Genomic DNA, 23,657 nt, shown 5'->3' with positions numbered 1-23,657 from the left:
CCTTGACATCCCTGCTCGCCTCTCTTCGGACAACACTTCCGGAGAGTACGTACCTATCCCTTTGCTCTACATCTACACCTTGACATGGCTGATGATGCGTCTTCTCACCGCAATGGAAGGCAACACACTGCTACGACACCGCACCTTGGTCGGCACTCGTGATCTGGTGGACCACAATGCAGCCTTCATTGTCTCCTAGGATTATGCCAGTACCCCTGGCGACCATGGACGAGTCACGAGAAGCGCTGCGACAGGATGCCCTACTTGAGGACGATGCGTTGTCTTCGTTTCGGTACTATCAACCAGCTGCCCACGGATGCCAAGGTATTTCCTTCCTGCGAAACGCTGAGAGTGCTATGTACAGACACTTTCACTGCATGCAGCACTGCTTCTCCGCCTTCGATCCTTCCCAAACTCATTCCCGTCTGACACATCGGGTCACTCTGTCCGCTGCCACTCCACGTACCGCTGCATGCCCATCTGGCCCGAAGCAAGCAGCCGCTCGAACTCCTCCTTCGCCCCCGTCTGTCCCGGTCGCAGTTTGATGCGGAGCGGCCACTTTTCGATGATCGTATGAGGCTCCTTCATCGCCACTCCGCACTGCTCTTCAATCTCCTCGAAGTCGAGCAGTTCCATGTACCTGATAACGTCAGCGTCGACACAAACCGCGGGTACCTGGATCTTGAGCTTACCGGTTGAAGTACTCATCTCCGTCCCTAACAATTCCAACAGCATTCAGCAGCGCCAAAAGGCGAGCATCGAACCGGAACGTTGGCGTGCTTGGCGGCTTCCCGTCGTACGCGAACATGCGCCGCAGCTCATCCTTGTCGCCTGTGGCCTTTGCGGTCATCTTATAGGTCTCGGTGACTGCGGTCAAGAAGAGTGTGATGAGCGTAGCATGTGGATTCTCTTGAGGTGCACGCAGAAGCGGAGTCATTAGGTGGACGGTCTGATCTGGACCAAGCTTGCGGACACCCGACATGTTGGCAACCTGTGAAATGACATCAGCGATTGAATCCGGTACAAGTACTTTGGACACGTTTACCTCGATACGATCGAAGCTGAACAAAGGCTTGATGGGCTCTGAAAGCTCAGCAGCATCATCGATGGAGTATAGCTGAAAGTGACATGCGTGGTGTCGCAGCCGAGGATGGAAGAGTGTGAGTTGGTTACGGATGAGGTGATACAACATTCCTTGAAAGTCGTTGCGAGCAGAGCCGCTGTTGCCTTGCAGGACGTCTGAGAGCAGCCAGCCGTCAACTGGATTATCGGAGGCGATCATTGGCCAGGACGGCTTCTGGAAGATGGTACTTCACGCCGGGTCAGCAGAAATCTAGGCGGGAACCATGCGACCGACTTACGGATTCGGGACGGTGAAGATCTCACGATCGTGACTAAACGGCAGCAGGATCCCATGCCTTTGCCAGTCTTCGAACACCATGCGATGCTGCGGTGGCTTCTGTAGGAATAAGTGGCGCTGCCTGTCGTCCACACGGGACCGTTCAGAAGTCACGGCTCTCCGGACATTCCTGGCCATCTGTGCATTTAAGCCGTTGGGGACATCAAGATACCGCAGCAGCATCAACCATTTCTCCCTTGGGAGCACAGCTCGCACACTGCGAGAACCCGATGACCATGGCCTCCGCACCACACTGTCCCAGACACTGTTGCCGATCCCATTGACGGCGTTTGCGACCAGTGGGCGGAATTCGCTGGAGATCTCAAGACGACAGTACAAAGCCCAAGCAATGAGACTGCGCCAACGCTCGTCCTGGCCTTCAACATGCCGGCGAGAAGCAACGCGCTGGATGTCTCAAGACGACAGTACAAAGCCCGACACCGCGAAATGTCTGAACATGCTGCTCGCCATGTCTGGAACTTGCAAGCACCATTTGATGTCTCCCATTGTGAAAGGGTATCGACAGAGCACTTTGAGCTGGTTTTCAGCAGCCTGGAAACTTGTAGACACATTCAGGTAAGGACAAGGACAGTCAGGCTACCTCCCCCTTCTTCGCACTTTCAATTGCGCAATTCTTCTCGCCATGTCTCTCACAAACCTTCCAGTGGTATCGATCTGTGCCCGTTGCGGTGGCGGGGACTGCAAGTTGGTCTGTGAGAGCTGTCTCCTTGTCCACGTACGCCGTCCTGAGCATAACTGCATGCTCGCATTCGAAAGCGCTAACAGATTTAGTACTGCACCGAAGCGTGTCAGGTCGCACACTGGCCGGTCCACGAGGAACACTGCAAAGCGGACGTCAACGAAGAGTCTTGGAGGCCGGCCTGGATGACGGAGGACCGGCAGCCGGCTTTTCAAACTCTCACTCTGCCTTCTGTCAACGCTGCGGGTGATCATTTCCTGTATGGCGAGGTGCCAGCCACCGCTACCCTGAAGACCGAAATCAACGAGGGTACAAACTACTCGAGAGACATGAACGTCCTATTCGCAGGTATGTTTGAATGCTGGTCAGTGACATCACCAGTGGTTCTAACTGACACCAGTACCTCTGTAGCCGCTGGAGATCTCAGGAACGTGGTGGCAACCTTCTGTGACCTGCCGAATGACAAAGGTCAGACCGTGACCGCAGTAGTACTGGACCGGGACGGTACGGTGATCACACGAAACCTCATCATACTGCTCGTTTTGCTCTACGTTTCCGACGAAGCGATAGCGATGGACTGCGTCATCCACATCTGGTATTCTGCCTTCCTACGCCAAAGCCATGTGGAAATCCTGCAGACCCAGATCCGCCCACTCATTGAGGACATGATCAGTCGAGTCAGGGATCGCAAGGAGAAGCCACTCCAAAAGAGAGCCTGGTTGCCGTTCAAGACCAGCTGCGTGCGGGCAATGTTGCATAAGAGCCAATGGGTTTCAGTACTGGCGCACCTCTCCGTAACAGAAGAGTTCGATATGGCCGGAGCTATCCAGATCATGAGGCAATCAAGAATCTTACCTGGGCGGAAGGACTTCATGGAACGCAGGGTGCTGATGCTACAACGGCCGCGTCGTGTTCCTTACTTGGAGTATCGTTGGCGTGGAGTCTTGCTTCCGTTCGGTCACTCTCGTGAGGCTTTCACGGTCCTCAACCCGTGAGTAGCACACGTTGCCCTCCTGGTTGCATACATTTTGCTGATAGAACAGGACATTCTTCCACAATGGCCAGTGGCGGATGGGTGACTTGTCTGATCCCATAGACGGCTGGCCGATGCCAAACCTCGAAGCAACAGCCAACGGCGACGCAGAGCACGACATTTATGGAAAGATGTATCATTTCGTGCGCGATCACTTCACGTTTCTACATCGACAGCTTCGCAACCGCAATATCAACATCGATGTCCTGTGCCAAGATGCTGCGGATTTCAAGCATTATTTGAAGCCTCCCGCATTCCCTAGGGACGCACGGTTCGACCGCATTGAGGCATGTCAGTCAATCATTGCCTAGCGCAGCGAGCACTAACCGAAATCTCTCATCCAGTTAGACTTCCAACCTCGCCGACCGTCACCTCATGGGCATCCGCCAAACTATCAAGACCTTTTCCCACCTCCTTCGCGCACCAGAAGAAAACCCGCACGCTACGCTCATTACATGTTTCCTCAATGCCGTGCTCCATTACAACGACAAAGCCCTCCTCAACGCCGAGCTCAAGCGCGCCTACGCTTACATCGGTAAAAGGGTTCCGGTGATGCGGGGAGATGGGGTATCGGAGGTGTTCATGAGAATGGCGCTGACGCACGTGCGAGATGGGGAGCGGTATTTCGGAGAGTCGGAATCTTCTGTTGATTGCCTACGTGAGCTCCTTCGCTAACGGAGACGCAGTTACATGGCCGTTCACGACTTTGATGCCATCGAGCGGGAGTCTGGGGTGGCGATGAAGGATCCACACACGGTCATTATGGAGTGGCCTTTCGGCCTGGAGAAGCGCCCTGGGGAGGAGGGTGCGAGGGAGGAATTTGAGCGGGAGGTAGGATCGAAGCGACATGGAGTCGAGAGGTTTGTGGAGTGGAAGTGGGCGGTGGGGAAGGGAAATTTGAAGAAGCAGTCCGGGAAGGAACAGTCGGGGAGGGAACAGTCGGGGGAGAAACACCTGGTGAAGAAGAAGTCAGTGCAATTTGCGAATCCGCAGATACAGAAGTAGGTGTGCAAGGACGGTCACTTCTGCACTCAGGCACTGAACACACAAACACATACCTCCTACAACCCAGCATCTTTCATCAAAATCTCATTCAACCCCTCCCGCCTCCCACACTCCTCAAACCGAAAACTCCCCGCCAGCGCATCCAACTCCTCCATACTCTTCCCCTCAAAATAACTCGCAAACTCATACGTCAGCAACTCACTCACCAACAACTCCCGCACCACCCGATGCACATGCCCCTCCAGGCCCCAATGCTGCGGATACCGTCTCCGCTGGAACTGCTCCGGAATTTCCTCCTTAAGATGCTGGATCAGCGGTTCGTAGATGTGTTTGACGCGCGTGTCGTCGCGGCCCCATTTGTCGACGCCGAGACGTTTTTTCTTCTCGAGGAAGGGGGCGAGGAGGCGCATGTAGGGGCTGGAGGGGGAGGCGTAGACCATTCCCTGGAAGCCGATGTCTTTGTAAAGCCAGATTGACCAGCTGATCTGGTCGGCTTTGTAGATGCGGAGTTGTTCGCCGAGCAGGTTGTAGCGTTCTTGGTTGATTTGTTGGTGTTCCGGTTGGTCGGGGGAGGCGTAGACGGGGCCGAATTCGCCATTCCAGATCTATGTACATTAGAATTTGAGGGATGGGGTGTGGAGGTGGGCAAATGACTTACGGGGACTTTGTGCTTCCGCATAAACTCAACTTTCCGCTCATACTGTTTGCGGAGGATCTGCTTCTGCTCGTCGGTGCCTGTGTATCGGTTGCCAGCAGGGAAACCCATGTTGCTGTAGTCGTGGATGGCGTAGACGCAATTGGGTAGAATGTCCTTGAAGCCGGAGAAGTCCATTGAGTAGGTGTTGCCGTCTAGCCAGAGGATGTGGTCGGGGTCCACAGAGCGTATGGCCTTCTCAACTCGAGCGTAGAACTCCTGAAGATTGGTGTGGTCTGGATCTGCTGGCTCGTTCATTGGATTGTAACCAGCGACCTGTGCACGTTGTTAGCTTTATCGACACATACTTTGGCAACTGCAGAATCACCAACCCATTTATGGTTCCGATAATACTTCGCAATCTCAACCCACATATTGATTGCTCGATCTTGCAAATCTCTATGCTCCCAGAACAATGCTCGATGAATGCCAGAATCCGAGTGCCACCCCTGGTTCTGGCCACCTGGGAAGGTATGCATATCGATGATCGTGTAAATGCCTTCAGCCGCACAGGCATCAACAATCCGATCAACGAAGCGGAAGCCTTCCGGTTTGATGACGCCGGGGTTGAGGTCGTCCATGAAGTGCCTATGGTTGATGGGTATTCTGGCGCAGTTCAGGCCCAATGATCGGAGGAATTTGGCATCGCTTCTGGTGAAGAAGTATTCCAGGAACTGCTCAATCGTGATTAGGAGGTGCTGCCCTGGGGGCTGTTGCTACGTCCGGTTGGCTTACCTTCTCGAAGAAGTAGTCATACTTCTCTTGCCCTAGCACCTCCAGCAAGGCTCTTCGGACTTCATGCTCGTGGCCTGGAAAGCCCGTGATGAAGTTCTCCATGTTCGTTTGTCCGCCAGTCGCACACTGCGCAAGAAGAGACCATTAACAATTATCATGTTTCTGGAAGCGATATTCATCGACTCACACCCTTGAGGATGACTTTGCTGCCATCTCCATCAACAACATCCATGCCATCAACGCGAAGGAACCCCTTCGGCTCCTGAACGTTCGCCATGTTTGCAGGCAGAACTATCTTCCTTGCTGCGGATGTTGCTATCTCTGGACCGATCTGTTGAACAGCGAGCGCGGGAAACTATCGCCGAATGCTTTAAGGCCATCTTCAAGACTTCTCCTAGCCACCGATGCCGCTGCAAACACACGACTCTCGAGAGACGTCCGGGTAAATTGGTATCCCACCCAAACAGGAAGGTCCGTTGACTCGGCACTCTCCGACGTCTCGGGTACTGCCTCCAAGAGGCTCAACTGCTTATTCTTGAGCTTGTTCTATCAAGTTTAGCCGCCCCAATCTACCCTGACCCTGTCCTTCTCCAATGCCGACCCGTGGGGGCCCTCAATCTGGACAAGTCGACGATCATCAAGATCCTCAAGCCCACATGGCGTGTCTTGGGCTGGCGACGGCGGCCTGCGGCATTAGAGGTGGGTGCTATTGCCGGACGGTGCATACCGCTGGAAGGGCGACATATATGTACGCGGAGCCGCTGCATCTCCCGGTGGCATCTTGTCCAGCTGCCCAACAATACCTCAACTGATATCGTCCGTCAATATGGCGTACGCTAAGCAGACTGATGTGGCGAGAGTGGCAGAGGAGTCTGAGGTGAAGAGGCTCCTCGCACTTGATACGGTGCCATGGTACAAGCGATCCAACCTTCGAAGGCTTTACTTATTCTTGATCCCGTCTGTGCTGGGCTGCGAGATGACATCTGGATATGATGGATCTATCATGAATGGGCTCCAAGCGGTTCAGCCGTGGCTAGATTGTAGGTCGTCTAGACATGATCAAGTTACACATAGCTAACACATTGACAGACTTCGAAAACCCGAACGGAGCATTGCTTGGTGTCATCTCGGCGGCCTTTAGTATTGGCGCAGTCATTGCTCTGCCTATTGTACCGTGGACGAACGACCGCGTCGGAAGGAAGCACAGTATCACCATAGGAAGTGCCATCATTCTGGTGGGCGTAGTTCTCCAGACTGCAGCGATCAACGTCGCCATGTTCATCGTCGCTCGACTCCTGCTGGGCATGGGTATACCATTCTGCATCTCAGGCGCCTCTCAACTAATTGCCGAGTTGACCCACCCACGCCACTCCGCCCCGATCAACGGTCTCTTCAACGAGAGCTGGTACGCTGGAGCTATCATCGCGGCTGGCGTGACGCTGGGGACGTTCAATATGCCGAACAACTGGGCCTGGCGGATCCCATCTCTGCTTCAGATTGCACCATCCCTTCTGCAGCTCACATTCATCTGGTTCATTCCTGAGTCACCGAGATGGCTCGTCTCCCGTGACAGACACGAAGAAGCTTTCGAGATCTTGGTGAAGTACCATGCTGAGGGCGACCGGGACAGCGCTCTAGTGCGAGCAGAATTTGCCGAGATCCAGGAGACTGTCAAGTTTGAGATTGAGAACTCTAAGCGTCGCTGGGTCGAGCTGGTCATGACGCCCGGTAACAGGAAGAGGACGCTCATTGCGGTCTGCGTTGGCACGTTCTCGCAGGTGAGTACTGTCCCAAAAGCACGTTGTGGAGAATTTGCTAACCCAAACATAGTGGTCTGGTAACGGCCTTGTCTCGTAAGTCTACGAAGGTATCATCCAGATCACGCGCTCTAATATTCGAACAGCTACTTTCTCGCCAAAGTCCTCGCCACAGTCGGCATCACCGATCAAGGAACCCAGAACAAGATCAACTTGAGCCTGACCTGCTGGAACCTGATCACGGGTGTCAGCTTTGCCCTCCTGACGAAGGTCCTCAAACGACGGACACAGTACCTGACAGCATTTATCGGAATGACCATTGTATTCGCATGCTGGACGGGTGCAAGCGCCAACTACGCTCAGACTGGCAATCAGCAGGCCGCTGGGGCTGTGGTGGGAATGATCTTTGTGTATTACATGTTCTATGTGAGTTTGAGGAAAGAGTATCTTGCTGGAGATACCTGCTGACTGATTGCGCAGACCATCATGCACCCACTCACCTACTTCTTCATCACTGAGGTCTTCCCGTTTGTGCACAGAGCGAAAGGTAAGTTGGATGCTGCAAAGCCATTTCATAGTCCACCTCAAATCAAGACCATGCTAATCCTTCTCCATCACAGGCGTCGGCATCACCCAGGTCTTCTCCCGCGGAGCGGGAGCTTTCAACCAATTCGTCAACCCCATCGCCATCGAAGCCATCGACTGGCACTACTACATCGTCTATGTGGTGTGGCTGGCCATTGAGAGCACCATCATCTACTTCTTGTCAGTCAAAGCTTCTTCCGCACACATTATCCCGACACGTGCTGACTTTGTTGATTCAGGTACCCTGAGACTAAAGGCCCTGCGCTTGAGGAGCTCAGCAGGCTGTTTGAAGATAGCGACCCGATGGTGAAAGGCCAGCTGGATCTGCTAGGGAGGTCGGAAGAAAAGGGCGAGGTTGCGCAGATCGAGGCTGGGCCTGGAAAGTAGAAGTGCTACATTCAAAGGCTCCAAAGTGATTCAACACGTCATTTGATACCTCACGATTTACCAATTTCAGAGAGCTACGAATGACGATACCGCAAATTCCAGATTGCCATTTGCTTCCCACTACCACGTTCCATAGAGCACAATCTGACTCCTTGTGTCTCCGCATGGACAACCTCCCACTACCTCATTTACGCGAACCACTGCGACCTTCATGAGCCGTGCACCGGAGAAACACGGCGCACTTCGCTAAGGACCGGCTGGTCGTCATGGTAAGGCTCTTGCTCCACTTCCCTAGGCGTTTCGGCGAGCCAACTGTGCTTCTTGCTGGAAACGCTGACATGCATGTGCACGTATGCCATCACGAGGGCGGAAAAGCCCGTTGCGACCGCCGCAAATGAGGCAAAAGCGATGGTGGCATACCAAAGACTCGCAGAGTGCCAGCCGAATCCGATGGCTCCCTTGATAGCACACTAAATAGCGTCAGAAGCCATCACCTCGAGAGCTGTGGAAGACGCAAACTCACCACCAAAGCACCAACACTAAGCGCGACCCCTCCACAATCAAGCGCTATCATGATCTGCCAAGCCAATTTGTCCGGTCGAGTTGCAGCAACGATACCAAGGAGACCAAAGAGCATGCTGAAGGCGGAGTTGTAAAGGCCAGAGCACATGACCATCCCGTACGGTTTCCAGGCCGTCGAAAAGCTTCCGTCAGAGGGATGAGTCCACCTTTTGAGGTTGGCACAGGCGCCGAGGAGGCACATTGTTGCTATTGTGAAGACGATTTGGGAGGCGCGGGCGAGGAGGAGGAGCTTAGTTTGGCGATCCATAGTGGTGTTCGAGGGAGCTAATCTGGACGTAGAAACGGTGCGAAGTTCGAATGTTGATGTGGTTGACGTGACTTGCTCGTGTTGTGCTGGTGGCAGAGCTGAAGTACAAATTGCTGCCTAGTCAGACTTGATATCTACGGTCCTCCTGGTGACGATTGGTTCTGAACGCTGTGCAAGAAGAGACGCCGTCTTGTTGCACATCTCATCGAGTACCTGCATGGACCTGACCTGAAACGTTCTGAAGGCAGCCGTATAATGATTCCTGCGATTGGCTGAAACGGCAGAAAGCGAGCACGATCAACAAGGTCCATAATAAGCGATGTTTAGATCATCAGCGTCGCTACGGTGATAGCAGAACGATCTGGCTGGGTTGTTGACATGTGTTCGCGCTCGTGCAGGCGGTTGATGAGAAACACAACAACTAGATTTGGCGTTGAATGACATGTAAGCAACAACACAAAAAGGTCCTTGGGTATAATCTTGTCCAGTCTCCCCGCACGCCTGCGCAAAACAGTTCCTGCATCCATCTCACGTCCACCTAGCATCCAACTTGCGGCCGCTCCTTCACCCCTACTCTCCAACACCGACAAGGTGCTCGTTCGCCGGCCACAGCTTCGGCACGCCTCTCTTGACGCCAGGCTCTCCCCAGCCTGGAATAACGTACGGCGCCTTCTTCTCCGTCGGCAGCCGAACAATCGGGAAGAACTTCGTAATAAAGTGATTCGGTCCATAGGCTTCCTCGACCAGGTAGACGGTCACGCGCCACCAAGCTGCCAACGACGACAACATCCAGAAGTAGGCCGCTGCTTTGATGCCGTTCGTCACGCCGCCTTCCAGACCGTCGCCGGAACCACTCTCGCTGCTCTGCCCGCCGTTGTAGGCAAAGAGGCAGCAGGCGATGGTGCTTCCGATGGCGAGGCTGAAGAGGCAGATGCACAGAACGAGGTCCCTTGCCGTCGATGCTAGAGCACCGGACCAGGTGAAGACTGACAGTACCACGAACCATGAGGCGAGCTCGGGGAAGTGTGTGTGGACTGAATGAGGCTCCAGCGCGCCGGCAGCGACAAAGGCGTACAAGATCCCGATAGCGATCCAGAAGGAGCCCCACATCGTGTTGCTGCAAAATTTGTCAGATCAGAACATCTCAATATAGATTTGAGCACCATACATGACAGAAACCAGTGTGTCTCTAGCGTTGAGCCCATAGATGCCGGCCACGAACTGCGCGACACCGCCGAACATGCCGATGAATGGGAAGAAGATGGTCGGAGATTCTGGGTTACCAAACCAGTCGGCGATGTAGGCTGATGTAATCCATGTTGAGCCTGCGAACCCGGCTAACCCAAGGGCAGCTGGCGGAGCGAGAGGCTGCAAGAAAATGCGAATGCCTGGACGATCAGAAGAGAGTGGCTCGTGAGCCTTCTCGGTGGGCGAAAGGCTGTGGGTGGTACGACCGTTCGTTTCCGCTGCCATAATGCTTGTTGTTCTGAAGAAGCTTGACAATGAGAAACAGAAGCGGAGGGGAAAAAGGGTACAGTTGCCCGCATACTTATCTTTCTCGACTTACATCATTGCTGATTTGCAATCATGGAAATTTGCATCAGCGATAGGTCAGTGGTGTCGGATAGCGGACGTTCGCCCGAGGAAGATGCAGACCGGTGCAGACTTTATCGGTATGCTTTGCATCATCCCCCCCACGTCGGCAAACTCAAAACTTGGCATCCTTGGCGTTACTCTCCTACCGCAACAGCAACGACGCGGGGCAATGGGGTACAGCCCTTGTCACCCTGCTGCACATCTTCGGATGCAGTTCCGACTGTGCAGTGGGGAGGCACTTCACTTGTCTGCTTTGGTGTCGCTTGGATCCGAGGGAAGAGACAGATCCTCGCCACTCTGGCCTGGAGAGATGATCAGCACTGCAACGATTGCGACAGCCATCAAACGAACTTGTCATGTCGCCAAACCAGGGATACTTGTCTTTGGAGTAGAACTCCATCGTGGGCTGCGTCTTCTCCTCCCGGATCGACCCTTCGTGCAATGCGATGAAGTCGGGCACTTTGGAGTTCTTCAAGAACATTGGGCAACCCTACGCATCACAAGCCTTGTTAGGAACGTCGAAAAGGCCCGGGTGGAGCCTTACGCAGTTGCTGCAGAAATGCCTGTACAAGACGTTGCCCGAGTCTGTCGCTGCATCCGCATACTGCTTGACGACATTCTCTCCACGGAGGAATTGTAGATTTGACTGGACAAACCGATGGTTGTGTGCGAATGCAGAGCCCGTCGCTCGTTTGCAGTTAAGGCAGTAGCACTAGTAGAGATATGTCAATAGATATCGAGCCTGGCTGCTGGCGATGGACTTGCGTGGACGGCGCTTTTGTCGACGCCGCTTACTTGTATCTCAACTGACCCGCAGTTGCATCGTGCTGACCTCGTTGTTCTTGTCTCCATGGTGGCGGTTGTATACAGACGTGAAATTGATGCCCTGGAGATTAGCCAATGTTGTCAGTAGAAGGAAGCGGTAACGGAGCTCTCCATGGCCGAGGTCCTGATGGGCACTTCGGTGCAAGGCGGCGCGTTGTATGAGGGACTGGTCACCATTGTTTGGCGTCCCCCAATGGCACCGCATCTGCTTACACCAAACGCATGGCCTTAAGATGCTGCCGTTGAGACCAGGTCTGTCAGGAATCAAGATCGAACGCGCCGACACGCGTTTGGTAGCTTAGTCATGACCCACGCTAGGACGAGTTTCTTCATTGCAACATGTTCTTCCTGACATACCCAGCCAGCATTCAACATGTTGACGCGATGGCCCAGGTCAGCATAAGGTAAGTGATGCGCCACCAATAGTCGAGACCGTTCTCTCAAATTTCGGTCAAGATACAGCTGACGTAGCTACGCCTCAAAGGAGGATCACTTCAGAGGACAGACACCCAGTCGCCCTGCTGAGCCTTATCAAGTGGCGTCTTCATGGTATCCTCAAGGGGGAACATTGCTTTCTGGTCTTCGAACCAATGCCCGCCAATGCAGAAAGGCAGTTGGGCAGAGCGAGAATTCAGGTGAGCCCGATGCTTAAGAACGGCAAGCCAAACGCAGTTGCGAGAACGACCCGGTATGGAAGAAGGCGACTACGAAGAAGTACGCAGGCCCGGGCATCAAGTGCCACATAGCATCACTCCAATGAAACAACACCAAGTCGGCCTGCGGAAACATGCTGGAGCTGGACAATGCTACGCAAGCCCGAAAATCCGGCGAGACGGAGTACCTCAGGAATCCTGCTCCACGATGGAACCGTTGTACGGCCCATCAGCTTCAATACCCGAGCTCGTCTAGTAGAGAGCCTTGAGAGTCTCGACAACATAAGCGAGGCATGTCACGGCACTTCAGTCGATGGCGAAGAATTGCGTGCTCAAGCAGACCAGATTCAAACAAGCTTGGCAGCTTTTGGCGTCAGCACTTCACGCTCACCAGCTATCCACCTCTACACTTGATCGGGTCTAGGAAAGGTGCCGTGGCTGCTCCTACTGGCAACATGCCATACCTGGTCAATTCACGCCATCGCTTCTGCAGGAGAACGCTTCCCACGACGAATCGTCTCTGAAAGATCTTATCACGCTTTCATGCAGGCTCCTCAATCACCGTGATCTCGCCCTGCTCCCTCTCGTGGCGACCATGCGATAGATCACTTCGAGAAGCCGGCAGCTCAGCATGAGGATGCCGAAGCATTCCTATAAAGCTACCGTGCCTGACCATCTCAGTCCAAAGTATCTTAAGTACCGTCCGCTTTTCTCTTTTCTCTTCTGTCCAGCCATCAAAGATCCTTCAACATGGGCGTCGCAGAGTACCATGCTTCAGAAAGCCCTCGGTCGGAGCTTGACCAGCCTTTCGATGGCAAACCTCTCAGTATGAGCGACGCGAAGCATGCGTTCGCCGAAGCTGTCATGGTCGATCCAGTACTGGCAGGCCGACGTCGATCCCAAGTTGGCACCTTCGACAACGACTCTCTCGAAGATTTCTACAAGCCCATCGGTGCCTTCGAAGGTTCACACCGCTACGACCCTTCTTTCCAGTGGGAGAAGAAGGAAGAGATTAGAGTCCGACGAAAAGTATCGTACCCTTTCTCACTCTCTGAGTTCTATACTGAACGGTCTTCCAGATCGACATGCGTATCTGCACCTTCGCCTGCCTCATGTTCTTCGCCTTGCAACTCGACCGCGGCAACATCGTCCAGGCCTTGTCAGACGGCATGCTCGACGACCTGAAGATCTCCAGCAACGACTACAACTACGGACAGACCATCTTCTATCTATGCTTCCTTTGCGCTGAGATGCCGTCACAGCTTATTTCGAAGAAGCTGGGTCCTGACAATTGGATCCCGATCCAGATGATGTCGTGGTCGCTGGTGGCTAGTATGCAGGCTTTCTTGTCAGGACGTGCTTCGTTCTGGGCTTGCCGTGCTCTGCTTGGTCTCATTGAGGGTGGTTTCATCCCGGATGTCATTTTGTGAGTGTTCCGACCTGGTGAGGTCACTGCCGTGGCGACCCTAACTTCGACCTCTGCAGATATTTGAGCTACTTTTACAAGAGCACAGAGTTACCCAAGAGACTCTCTTTCTTCTGGGTCGCCTACCAGAGCACGAACATTGTGTCAGCCGTACGTAACTCATCATAACGCTTCGCAAGGGCATGCTAACCACGTCTTCGAACATAGTTCTTGGCCTACGGCATCCTCCGCATGTGAGGCATCAATGGCCTTCCAGGCTGGGCGTGGCTGTTCGCTCTTGAAGGTACCCTGACCGGCATCATCGGCATAACCGCCTACTTCTACCTACCCCCGAGCCCATACCAGACCGCGTCGAAATTCCGTGGCAAGGACGGCTGGTTCTCCGAGCATGAAGAGAAGATCATCGCCAATCGTGTCCTGCGTGACGACCCTTCAAAGGGCGACATGCACAATCGTCAAGGCCTCTCGCTCTTAGCCTTCAAGGCAACTGCTGCGGACTACCACATGTGGCCAATCTACCTCATTGGTCTGACCTGGCTTATCCCTACGGCTCCTATGCAAGGCTACATCACTCTCAACATGACTGAAGTGGGCTTTGGAACGTTCGAAACCAATCTCCTCACCGTTCCGGCATTCGTGCTCTTCATCATCGGACTTCTGTTCTGGACATGGCTGTCAGAGAAGTTGAACGAGCGGTTCTTGCTGGCTACCGTCTCACAGATATGGGTCCTCCCGGGGCTCCTTGCGCTTGTTATCCTGTCATCTGACCGGTCGCCGTGGGCGAATTACGCACTTTCAATTGTCACTTATAGTAGGTTGCCGCAAATGATTGTGTGAACGACATTGCTGACCAGCTCAGGCATGCCCTACTTCCATGCGGTCTTTGTCGCGATCACGAGCAGAAACGCTGGAAGTGTCCGCACCAGGACTGTTGCTTCTGCGCTATACAATATGTGCGTCCAGGCTGGGAACATCATCGGAATTGACATGTAAGCACAGCGGTGGCTCTCCATGACCGGAACGGTACTGACATCCATCCTCACAGCTACCGCACCGACGATGCTCCCTATTACTACCGCGGCAACAAGATCCTGATCGCCATCGCCTGCTACAACCTGGTTTTGATGGTCGCCACGAAACTCTTCTACGTCTCCGTCAACAAGAAGCGAGCAGCGAAGTGGAATGTCATGTCGAAGGAGGCGAAGGAGCATTACCTTGCCACTACGACTGACCGTGGCAACAAGCGTCTGGACTTTAGGTTCGCTCATTAAACTACCACGTCCGGCTGACCAACTTGGAGGGAGCTGATTTCAGATTTCATGGAAGATGAAGCTAAAGTGAAAGTCAGACCAGCTGAAATACGAATGTTACGATATGTGCATATTCGACCCGATCATTTATATCGTACATGCAAGCAGCGGCCCTAGCAACTGCCCTCGCCATCGTACTTTGCTTCTCCGAGTCGCACAGGAGGGCTGATGCTTTCGACAACCGGGCAAAGCTTCGCTGCCATCACAGCAAAGCGCATGCGAGCAGTATTCCTTCCTCCATCAGCCGTACTCTGCCTCATGGTGCGGACGCTGACGCCTTGCTAAACAAAATTCCAGAACCGCCGTCTCATTTCAGCAAATCATAATGCGTAGCAAAACTCGTCTCCGTACTCTGCTGGGTCTTACAGACCATCTTCGCATCCAGCCACGCCTGCACGGCCTCTGACAAAGCCGGCCACTGTTCTCTCGTGAGAACGTACAAGTCACTGTGCTGACTCCGCGACAGATCCTGCAGCTGACGGGACAGAATCCCGACGAGCGTCATCGCCTGCAGACCACCAGTTGGACCGGAACACTCTTGTTGAGTTCCCGCGCGGATCTCAAACTTGCGGTAGCCGAGCTGGTCGAACACGAAGGGATTCATGTAATGGACGCATTCGGTACCTCGCTCAACACGTTCTCTTCGCCGAAGGAATGACGCGGCTTGAGTAGTCGAAGCGTCGTCGGTGTTGGTACGCATGACCCACCAGCCGATAGGTTCCCGAGTGGGCTTGTCGACTATGGTCCAGGTCAGAGACTGCGGCCGGATGTGGCGATACTCGAGGATGAATCTCAGGTCGTTGCTGGAGTTGCAGGTCCGGCCGTATGTTTCCTTGAACAGGCTTACGTTCTCTTCGTCCTCGAGGAGGTGGTAGAGGTTGGGAATGTGTTCGGGTTGGATGGGTATGAAGTCGAGTGTGAGGCCTTGCAGTATGATGCCAGAGTCGTCGACTGAAACTTCTGAGCCAATCGATGAATGGGGGGAGGCCATGCTTATGTGGAGAATGTCGAGACGCTGTGAGATGGTTTTAAGAAGCTCGGCAGCCTTGGTGATACTGGACAGACTACTAGTGAGTTTCTAAGCCAGCAATCAGTAGACCATGGAAATTAGGGCAATGTGATGGATCAATTGATAGCTTGACGGCGCGGTCTGATCATCTTAGCTTAGCGAAAGCGACAAGATATACACTTTACAACGGGAACGTAGCCTAAGCAAAAGCAGGTTCGTAGCCTATAGCCGTGCCAGCTATTTTGAGCATCATCTATTGAAGGTAGCGGTCTGCGGCGTCTGTTCTACGTGCTTGTGCGGATCTAACGCGGCTCAGAAGCTTGATTAGTGCATTGGTGCCACACGTGCGCGCGGCTTTGCTGCATTGCGGCACTCCATAGTGTTCTTTTACGGTTACAATATTTCGGGCTGCAGTAGTATAGTCTGCTTTGGTCGTCTTAATGGTCGTCTGCACATCTGCAGGGATGTTAAGCATGGATGTTGTTCTACTTCGGTTGCCTTCAGTTGCCTACAATTGCCTTGGCGAACAGCCATTGACGTCTTCACAACTTCGAAGGATGCGCAGGCCCGAGCACATGCTCAATGGCCCTAGCAGCTCTCTCCACAATGAATCCTGCATCCTTCTCCGTGATATTGTATGCAGGCGTGATGACCACCACGTCACCGTTCGTACCATCCGCAACTCCTCCGCCGGGGATGAGACTGACGCCAAAGTTGTTCAAACCTGCAGCATGGATCGAGGGCGCCACCTTGTCTTGGGCAGGGTAGGGTTCCTTCGTCTTCTTATCTTTCACCAGCTCGACCTTAACATCAAGTTAGCAAACATGGGAGTTGCCAAGAGCACATACGAGGACGGATGCAGATTACTTACACCCCACAGTAAGCCTCTTCCGCGGATGTTGCCAACGTTTGGATGAGCTCCAAGTCGTTCCTGTAGTAGCTGGCCCAAATACTTGCCCATTTTGGCGCAGTTGGCTACAAGATCCTCATCCTTGATCACTTGCTGTACTTCGTACGCAGCTGCGCAGGCGAGCGGATGGCCATGGTACGTCTGGAAGTGCATGAAAGCTTTCGACCCTGTCGTGAAGACGTCAACAACGGACTTGTGGACGAGAAGCGCACCAATAGCCGCGTAGCCTGCACCAAGTCCTTTGGCTACGGTTTGGAGATGACTGTAATCGATGTAGACGTCAGCAAATTCTGACGATCGAGACATTGCTGCAGAGGTATTGGATCCGACGTACGGTACGACATCTTCTTGCTCCCAGGCATGCAACGTTCCTGTACGTCCCATGCCGGCCATCACTTCGTCTAGGATGAACAGCGCCCCGTGGCGATCACATACAGCTTTCATGGCTTTCATGTAGCCTGGGACGGCGACTACTCCACCCAATGTCTGCTGAGGTCAGCATGGTCGTCCGCTTCCAATTGCCAACAGGCAAGACAGGTTAACCCACCAGACCGGCCACAGTCTCCGCCACAAAACCACAGACAGTATCTGGCCCGACTCGCTGGAACTCCTCTTCGACCTCTTGTGCCAGTCGAGCTACATACTGCTCGTCGTTCTCTCGTTCCAGCTTACCCCTATATGGGTAACATGGCGAGACGTGAGAGAACTGCTGAGACAGGATCGGCTCGAAAGGCATTCTTCGGGCTTAGGCATCGATCTATGAGCCTCCCGCATCTTCTGCGTGGTTGATTGGAGACACTTACCCTTGTGACCAGACAACGACAGCGAACCAATGGTATTACCATGATATGAGCGGTCCCTTGCAATGAATCGAGTCCGCTGTGGCTGTGGCGTGGGAAGCTCCAGATAGTACTGTCTGGCCATTTTGACAGCGGCTTCAACTGCCTCAGCCCCTGATCCCACGACGAACACTCTCTCCATCTCGCCGTTCGTTGATGCTGTAAGATATTGGCTTAGATTCTCGTAGGCCGCTGTTGAAAACCATGGCGAGAAACAGTAGGAGATCTTGTCAAGTTGGTCTGCTACTGCCTTCTTGACTCTTGCGTTGTTGTGTCCGATGCATGCCACTGCGGCACCGCCAGAAGCATCGAAGATTTGCCTGCCATCCTCGAGGTATAGATAGTTACCATTGGCGGATTCGATCTTCGGCGGGATGGCTCCAAGATTGGCATACAGCACGGAGCTTTTGGACGTCACTGGAGTCTCCATGGTGCCAACGAAAGGGTCATCCGGTGATCTGTCAAACCAAACGCAAGCAGCCAACACATAAGACGTCGTTCATCCGAGAAGAACACTTAGATATCGGACTGATAGCCATGCGGAACGGCGACTTAGTCATCAACGGAATTGGGTTTGATCGAGCTCGGGCCGAAATTGCTTATCCCAACAGCCGACTGTCTCCAAAGATGACTACATCAGGGAGACAGACCTGAAGACCAAGAGGGAACGTCGTTTGGAAGTTCGAACGCCATGAACGCAGATGTTGTAGCAACGTAACACCAACTTCGGAACATCATCACCGCGTGGACGGGTCACCCGAATGCCAGCCTCTGCACGACCCGAGATGCCACACTGTTGGTACCACCGTTCTCTGTCCAATCTTTCCTTCTAATTCGAATGGAAGACCCAAGACGACAACTCCCTCGGGATCCCAGAGTGTTTCTTCTGGGTGGATCGTGTCTCCCAGGAGTGTACCAACAGGCCGCTGAAGCTCAGCTTGTGAAGCTCAGCTTGTATCTCCTGCTTCTCCGGCAGGACTTCCTTTGGCAGCATTCGAGACTGGCTAGCCGAGCATGGCCTTCACCAACTGTACTCGGACGTGTTCGTTCAGGAAGCGCCGGAGATGGGTCCTGTATCAGTTTCCGCGCTCCCGGGTCAACAACTCTCTCGAACAACCTTCCACGCCACGCCACGAGGAGTGGTGGGTTCCAAATCACTCCACTGTTCAAGCACGTTCGCGCCTTGTCGACTCCACGATTCTGTGGCTTCCTTAGCCTCGCTAAAATGCTTGAAGCGTCTTGTGCCCGTTCGTCCCACGCTTGTTATCTTTGTCCTCGGCGCGCCTTATCACACGCTAATCCGTTTCGGGTGGTGTAGCACAGATAAGAAACATTCGCCTAGATCTCAGCGAACTCAAACAAACGGAGATACTTGGCCCTTGTAACACTCGCTTGGCCTCTGAATGGACTGCTCGAGACATTTTCGCGATATACTTTCAGCGAATCATTTCGCCTCACAGCCGAGCCAACCTCGTGGGGACACACGAGGCGTTGAGCCATGCGAGCACCCTGCGCCAGGTGGGCGCGGCCATCACGCCTGCTCGGATGTTATTAAGATGCCGTGGTCTCTCCCTCGATCTTCTGCGATCGTAGGAACCATCTCCAAAAACCAGGCAACATGTCTACTTCCTTTCCTGTGAGTCTGACGACTTAAGCTTCGACAGTCAGCGCTAATGTTGCATACAGCCGCCTCAGCCAACCTTCAACCCGTCTCACAAGGTGGGAGGGAACCCCCAGACTACCGATGTCAATGCCCAGTACTATGGCTGGGAATGGGTGAGCATTCATGCGAACAACGCCGATGTGCGGCGAACACACGGCTGACTCGGTGCTTCAGGAATATGTCTTCCAGGTCATCATGGGCTGCTTCGTCTTCCTCATCGTCCCCGGTATCGGTCTCCTCTACGGCGGCATGACCCGGCGCAAGAGTGCTCTTGCAATGATCTTCCAGTCGTTGACTGTGATGGCAATGGTAACGTTCCAATGGACTTTCTGGTATGTCATACCGCCTGATCACGGCCCGCTTGTCTCTTGTACTGACAGAAAAATCAGGGGCTTCACACTGGCCTTCTCGAGGACCGGCGGACCATTCATTGGTGACATGAGCAACTTCGGCTTGATCAACGTAAGCTCAGCAAGCGTTATCAGCGTAGTACGGGTTACTGATCAATACAGACCATGGCTGCGCCCTCGTGGGGATCGACCGTCATCCCCGACATCGTCTTCTGCTTCTACGAGCTCATGTTCGCCGCATGTGCGACTATGATCGTTGTCGGCGGCTCGTTTGAGCGCGGTCGCGTCCTTCCATCCATCATCTTCGGGTTCTGCTGGGTTACGATCTGCTACTGCCCAATCGCATACTGGACGTGGAACGCCAATGGGTATGCTGAACGCTCGATCCCACCCTCTCAAGAAGCACCCGTGCTGACTTCGACCTAGATGGCTCTACAAATTCGGCGCCCTCGATTTCGCCGGCGGCGGACCCGTCCACATATCCTCCGGCGCCGCTGCACTCGCCTATGCACTCATCCTCGGAAAGCGCAGCCGTCACGGCGAGAAACACGTCTACAAACCCCACAACGTCACCATTGTCTTCCTCGGCACCGTCCTCATCTGGTTCGGCTGGTTCGGCTTCAACGGCGGCTCCGCGCTCAACGCCAGTATCCGCGGCATGGTGGCCGTCTGGAACACCAACCTTGCTGCTTCGACGGGTGTGCTCGGGTGGTCTATCTTTCACTACTGTTTCCGCGGACGGAAGTTCTCCGTCATCGGCGCCTGCGAAGGTGCAATCGCCGGGTTGGTCGGCATCACGCCGGCTGCCGGGTTCGTGACGGTCTGGTATGCGGCGGCCATTGGCTTTATCACGGCGATCGTCATATGCTTGTTCGAGAACGTTAGCGATTGGCTCCGCATTGACGACGGGCTGGCGGTCTTCAAGCTTCATGGCATTGGTGGCATGGTCGGCGCTTTCTTGACTGGTATCTTCGCGACAGCCGAGATCAGCGCACTGGACGGCATCCCAACCATCGTGCATGGCGGCGTCGACGGCAACGGCGTGCAGATTGGCAAGCAGCTTGCTGAGATCTGCGCGATATTCGCTTGGTCGTTCGTCATGAGTGTCATCATGTTGTTGATCCTCAAGTTCATTCCGGGCATGCACCTGCGTGTCAGCGATGATGTGGAGGAGATTGGTCTGGATCTCGACCAGTTCAATGACGAGGTTGTGGGTGAGTGGGGTCTATACGACACAGAGGACGGGCATGAGAGGAGGGGCTCGATGATCCGCGGCGTTGCTGTTGCGGCTCCCGCCAGCGCTACCGTTGAGACTGGAAGCGACATGACGCCGGTCGAGGAAAACCGGGAGGAGAAGGAAATGAAATGAGATCAAAAGCACGTACTTGTCTTGCTTCGTTCGTGGTGTGCAGGGCAACTTTCAAACAGAGTGAGGGAGACGTTTTTAGCTAGATACCCAATTCTTTCGACACAAGATCACCTTACTTCCTAATTTGCTCACCACTTCTCATCGCGATGGGTACTGACGAACGCAGACCTCGTGATCCACCCCATATCCATACAATGCAAACGCCACCTGTCAAGGTCACTGCCAGTAACTCTCGATTGAATCGAAGATCTTCTGCAACTCCTCTTCCTGGATACCTTCCTTCACGCTCGCGGACAAGCGTTGGGAGATTTTCCACGACTCATATGACGGAGCATGATCACCAAAGTATCTCCTCGCCGAATCGGCCGTGTTTGCATTGCAACTCGTAGGAGCAAACGACCGCCGTTCCTCTCTTCGCCGGATAAGCCACACGTTTGGCCCAGCGTTTCAGCAGGTCCTCCGCCATGTAATCCGAACCATCCTCCGAGAAGGCGAAACGTACGATGATGTGTCGTGTATTGGGGCCATGTCTCTTTCCAAGAAGACTTGTGTTCGCGGTCCGAGAGGCGGTTGTAGAACGTGACGATGTGGCGGAAGTCGAAGTCGAGCACTGGAGCGATGATTTTGCCGGCTTCGAGATACAGGACGGACAGGAACTCTTCATGGATTTGGTGGTTGGTGAGCATGACGTTGGCTGAGCAGATGAGATTGGCGCGGTTGCGTTTGTGTATTGTGGCGGTCAGGTCCTGGGCGACGTAGCCGTAGATGTGGTCGCGGATTTCGCGTGCAAGGGTGAGCAGCGGTGGCCCTTTTCAGACTCTGGATTCGCTGGGGACGACTCTCTGGAAGTCATCGTGTGGTTGTCGTTCAGGTCCGCGGCCTCGTCAGGGTTGGAGGAGGCTGTCGTCAAGTGTCTCCCACTGTCGCTGGTGTCTTGCTTTGATCGCTTGTCTGCAGCGCGGAGTGGCTTGTTGGTTGTGGCATCGGCTTTACGCTTCGTCCTCGCCATGCTGGTCGGGCGGAGGCCGAGAGTCGTTCGTCAAAGACTTGCTGGCGAAGAGAAGGTCAGTGAGGTCGTTGCGAGGTGATTTCTGGAAGACTGGCTGGCACAGTCAGGCAGCGAGCCCCGCTGTTTTTGCCTTGCCGCCTTAAAGCAAACAACCCTTGCATTCACTTGCTGAAGTTGGGACAGATTAGTCAATGTTTCGCTGTCCTTCGTCACCAGCACAGAGAGCCTACCCAGGAAGTGGTCAAGAGGGACAAGATGAGCGGTAAGTTCGCTTGCTTTAGTAAGGTGTCTCATATGTCTTCGTAGCGGTCGTGAAACATGTTCGAAGTACGCATCACCTTTCCCTGAGTCCTACTCAATAGTGCTTCACACCAGCACAAGACTTCCACCATTCCCAAGGTCGTGGAAATTGGCCTGCTTCAATATGGCATCTTTCTCCTCACCAATCTTCTTCGCATACTCTTCCGCAACATCATCTAGCTTCTGCCAGTCGTGCACCAAGATCCAGCTGGTAAGTCCTTTCTCTACCTTCCTCTCATCATGAGTGTGGATCCAATACTGCGACTTCAATAGCCGGGAGACTTCCAGCCCGTTGCGTGCGCCCAGATTCGCCGGTGTATTAAAGTACCTGAACCCGACGCCCACTCGAAGGCAGCCATGGAGGAGAGCAAGCACTTTGACAGGCGGCTCGGCTTCAACGAGGGCAGATATGTCTGTAGGTAAGATGCCGTGGGGTGTGTACATGATGCATTCGGCTTGACTACTTCCCGGTGGCTGCCAACTGATGATCTGGGCGGGATGTAGGCCCGAGATGTCCCACCGGCTCTGGATGGCAGAGATGCCGATGTCCTTTGGTAAGGGGGCAATGCTGGTCTTCTCCCAGTTGCCAATGAAGTCGGGAGTTGCAATGACAGTCTCAAAGTACTTCCAGCTTTTGACCATACTGGCGGTACCAATACCATAGCAAAAGATGGGAACACTTGGAGGCAGCTGGAGCAGAGTCTCTTGATGTACATGGTCCGTTTTGGCCAGACTCAGGGCGACCGCATCGATGTAGCTTGTTGGCTTCGTGGACTCGCCTTCTACAGATCGGAACTTTCGTGCCAGCCGTTCTACGTCGCCGCAGAACCTCTCAACATCAGCAAACGATTGGGCAGCGCACATTTCCGTGTGAGCCTGATCATGCACCCAGGTGGCGAACTCGATTTGGTTCGTGGTGAGCCAAGGGTCAAGCACGATGTTGAAGAACATGCGGTCGCCACTTGAGCGAGGGAGCTGTATGAGCCTTGAGAATGGAGTTTTATATCAGCTTTCGTCTCGTCTTGATGGGTTCCAAGCTATGATGAGGGCTTACCAGGAGTTGTCGGCCGTAAGATGTGTGATGATGGGTCTCTTCGTGTCGGCCTCCGAGCGCATGGCGTCTTCGGGGCGCAAGGCCGCCATCTTCGCCGCGCCCTTAATGATGGCGCCGGTGTTTATTGAGGTGGCAAAAGTATGAATGTTGACGTGAGGGGTGGAAGACAGATTTAGATGGACTACGGCTGGTCAAAGGGTTCCAAAGCCCAGGCTCGGCA

The 23,657-nt window shown here is 53.9% G+C and overlaps 13 protein-coding genes across 13 annotated transcripts; 5 read left to right on the top strand and 8 right to left on the bottom strand.

The window, feature by feature from the left end:
- Positions 1 to 438: 438 nt before the first annotated feature.
- LTR77_006963 (uncharacterized protein) lies at positions 439 to 1,537 on the bottom strand (the record flags this gene model as incomplete). Its single annotated transcript, XM_064804202.1, has 4 exons — positions 439 to 640; positions 693 to 991; positions 1,046 to 1,310; positions 1,362 to 1,537. 4 exons carry the CDS (start codon positions 1,535 to 1,537, stop codon positions 439 to 441), a joined length of 942 nt encoding a protein of 313 aa, XP_064658003.1.
- Positions 1,538 to 2,284: 747 nt separating this feature from the next.
- Positions 2,285 to 3,443, top strand: LTR77_006962 (uncharacterized protein; the record flags this gene model as incomplete). The annotated part of the gene is made up of 3 exons (XM_064804201.1): positions 2,285 to 2,447; positions 2,511 to 3,090; positions 3,143 to 3,443. 3 exons carry the CDS (start codon positions 2,285 to 2,287, stop codon positions 3,441 to 3,443), a joined length of 1,044 nt encoding a protein of 347 aa, XP_064658002.1.
- Positions 3,444 to 3,507: 64 nt separating this feature from the next.
- LTR77_006961 (uncharacterized protein) lies at positions 3,508 to 4,137 on the top strand (the record flags this gene model as incomplete). The annotated part of the gene is made up of 2 exons (XM_064804200.1): positions 3,508 to 3,752; positions 3,819 to 4,137. 2 exons carry the CDS (start codon positions 3,508 to 3,510, stop codon positions 4,135 to 4,137), a joined length of 564 nt encoding a protein of 187 aa, XP_064658001.1.
- A 56-nt stretch (positions 4,138 to 4,193) lies between these two features.
- Positions 4,194 to 5,843, bottom strand: EGC2 (endo-1,4-beta-glucanase; the record flags this gene model as incomplete). Its single annotated transcript, XM_064804199.1, has 5 exons — positions 4,194 to 4,742; positions 4,796 to 5,107; positions 5,164 to 5,505; positions 5,567 to 5,692; positions 5,754 to 5,843. The coding sequence occupies 5 exons, from the start codon at positions 5,841 to 5,843 to the stop codon at positions 4,194 to 4,196; spliced, it is 1,419 nt and encodes a 472-aa protein (XP_064658000.1).
- Positions 5,844 to 6,392: 549 nt separating this feature from the next.
- LTR77_006959 (uncharacterized protein) lies at positions 6,393 to 8,295 on the top strand (the record flags this gene model as incomplete). Its single annotated transcript, XM_064804198.1, has 7 exons — positions 6,393 to 6,606; positions 6,656 to 7,344; positions 7,397 to 7,419; positions 7,470 to 7,749; positions 7,804 to 7,870; positions 7,944 to 8,088; positions 8,148 to 8,295. The coding sequence occupies 7 exons, from the start codon at positions 6,393 to 6,395 to the stop codon at positions 8,293 to 8,295; spliced, it is 1,566 nt and encodes a 521-aa protein (XP_064657999.1).
- A 209-nt stretch (positions 8,296 to 8,504) lies between these two features.
- Positions 8,505 to 9,124, bottom strand: LTR77_006958 (uncharacterized protein; the record flags this gene model as incomplete). The annotated part of the gene is made up of 2 exons (XM_064804197.1): positions 8,505 to 8,765; positions 8,819 to 9,124. 2 exons carry the CDS (start codon positions 9,122 to 9,124, stop codon positions 8,505 to 8,507), a joined length of 567 nt encoding a protein of 188 aa, XP_064657998.1.
- A 570-nt stretch (positions 9,125 to 9,694) lies between these two features.
- Positions 9,695 to 10,597, bottom strand: LTR77_006957 (uncharacterized protein; the record flags this gene model as incomplete). The annotated part of the gene is made up of 2 exons (XM_064804196.1): positions 9,695 to 10,241; positions 10,293 to 10,597. 2 exons carry the CDS (start codon positions 10,595 to 10,597, stop codon positions 9,695 to 9,697), a joined length of 852 nt encoding a protein of 283 aa, XP_064657997.1.
- Positions 10,598 to 10,960: 363 nt separating this feature from the next.
- LTR77_006956 (uncharacterized protein) lies at positions 10,961 to 11,201 on the bottom strand (the record flags this gene model as incomplete). Its single annotated transcript, XM_064804195.1, has 2 exons — positions 10,961 to 11,022; positions 11,072 to 11,201. The coding sequence occupies 2 exons, from the start codon at positions 11,199 to 11,201 to the stop codon at positions 10,961 to 10,963; spliced, it is 192 nt and encodes a 63-aa protein (XP_064657996.1).
- Positions 11,202 to 12,948: 1,747 nt separating this feature from the next.
- On the top strand, positions 12,949 to 14,895 carry LTR77_006955 (uncharacterized protein; the record flags this gene model as incomplete). The annotated part of the gene is made up of 6 exons (XM_064804194.1): positions 12,949 to 13,215; positions 13,278 to 13,624; positions 13,684 to 13,778; positions 13,881 to 14,435; positions 14,484 to 14,613; positions 14,670 to 14,895. 6 exons carry the CDS (start codon positions 12,949 to 12,951, stop codon positions 14,893 to 14,895), a joined length of 1,620 nt encoding a protein of 539 aa, XP_064657995.1.
- A 346-nt stretch (positions 14,896 to 15,241) lies between these two features.
- Positions 15,242 to 15,925, bottom strand: LTR77_006954 (uncharacterized protein; the record flags this gene model as incomplete). The annotated part of the gene is made up of 1 exon (XM_064804193.1): positions 15,242 to 15,925. The coding sequence occupies one exon, from the start codon at positions 15,923 to 15,925 to the stop codon at positions 15,242 to 15,244; it is 684 nt and encodes a 227-aa protein (XP_064657994.1).
- Positions 15,926 to 16,485: 560 nt separating this feature from the next.
- On the bottom strand, positions 16,486 to 18,122 carry LTR77_006953 (uncharacterized protein; the record flags this gene model as incomplete). Its single annotated transcript, XM_064804192.1, has 5 exons — positions 16,486 to 16,746; positions 16,815 to 17,115; positions 17,188 to 17,339; positions 17,401 to 17,597; positions 17,657 to 18,122. 5 exons carry the CDS (start codon positions 18,120 to 18,122, stop codon positions 16,486 to 16,488), a joined length of 1,377 nt encoding a protein of 458 aa, XP_064657993.1.
- A 1,188-nt stretch (positions 18,123 to 19,310) lies between these two features.
- Positions 19,311 to 21,074, top strand: LTR77_006952 (uncharacterized protein; the record flags this gene model as incomplete). The annotated part of the gene is made up of 6 exons (XM_064804191.1): positions 19,311 to 19,328; positions 19,379 to 19,468; positions 19,530 to 19,687; positions 19,745 to 19,817; positions 19,868 to 20,073; positions 20,132 to 21,074. 6 exons carry the CDS (start codon positions 19,311 to 19,313, stop codon positions 21,072 to 21,074), a joined length of 1,488 nt encoding a protein of 495 aa, XP_064657992.1.
- Positions 21,075 to 22,449: 1,375 nt separating this feature from the next.
- On the bottom strand, positions 22,450 to 23,526 carry LTR77_006951 (uncharacterized protein; the record flags this gene model as incomplete). Its single annotated transcript, XM_064804190.1, has 2 exons — positions 22,450 to 23,368; positions 23,438 to 23,526. 2 exons carry the CDS (start codon positions 23,524 to 23,526, stop codon positions 22,450 to 22,452), a joined length of 1,008 nt encoding a protein of 335 aa, XP_064657991.1.
- Positions 23,527 to 23,657: the final 131 nt, after the last annotated feature.

Source organism: Saxophila tyrrhenica (genome assembly GCF_035928015.1).
Source record: "Saxophila tyrrhenica strain CCFEE 5935 chromosome Unknown scaffold_10, whole genome shotgun sequence".
Classification (NCBI taxonomy): Eukaryota; Fungi; Ascomycota; class Dothideomycetes; order Mycosphaerellales; family Extremaceae; genus Saxophila; species Saxophila tyrrhenica.
Note: the sequence above shows the minus strand (reverse complement) of the source record. Positions and strands in the feature narration are given on the sequence as shown.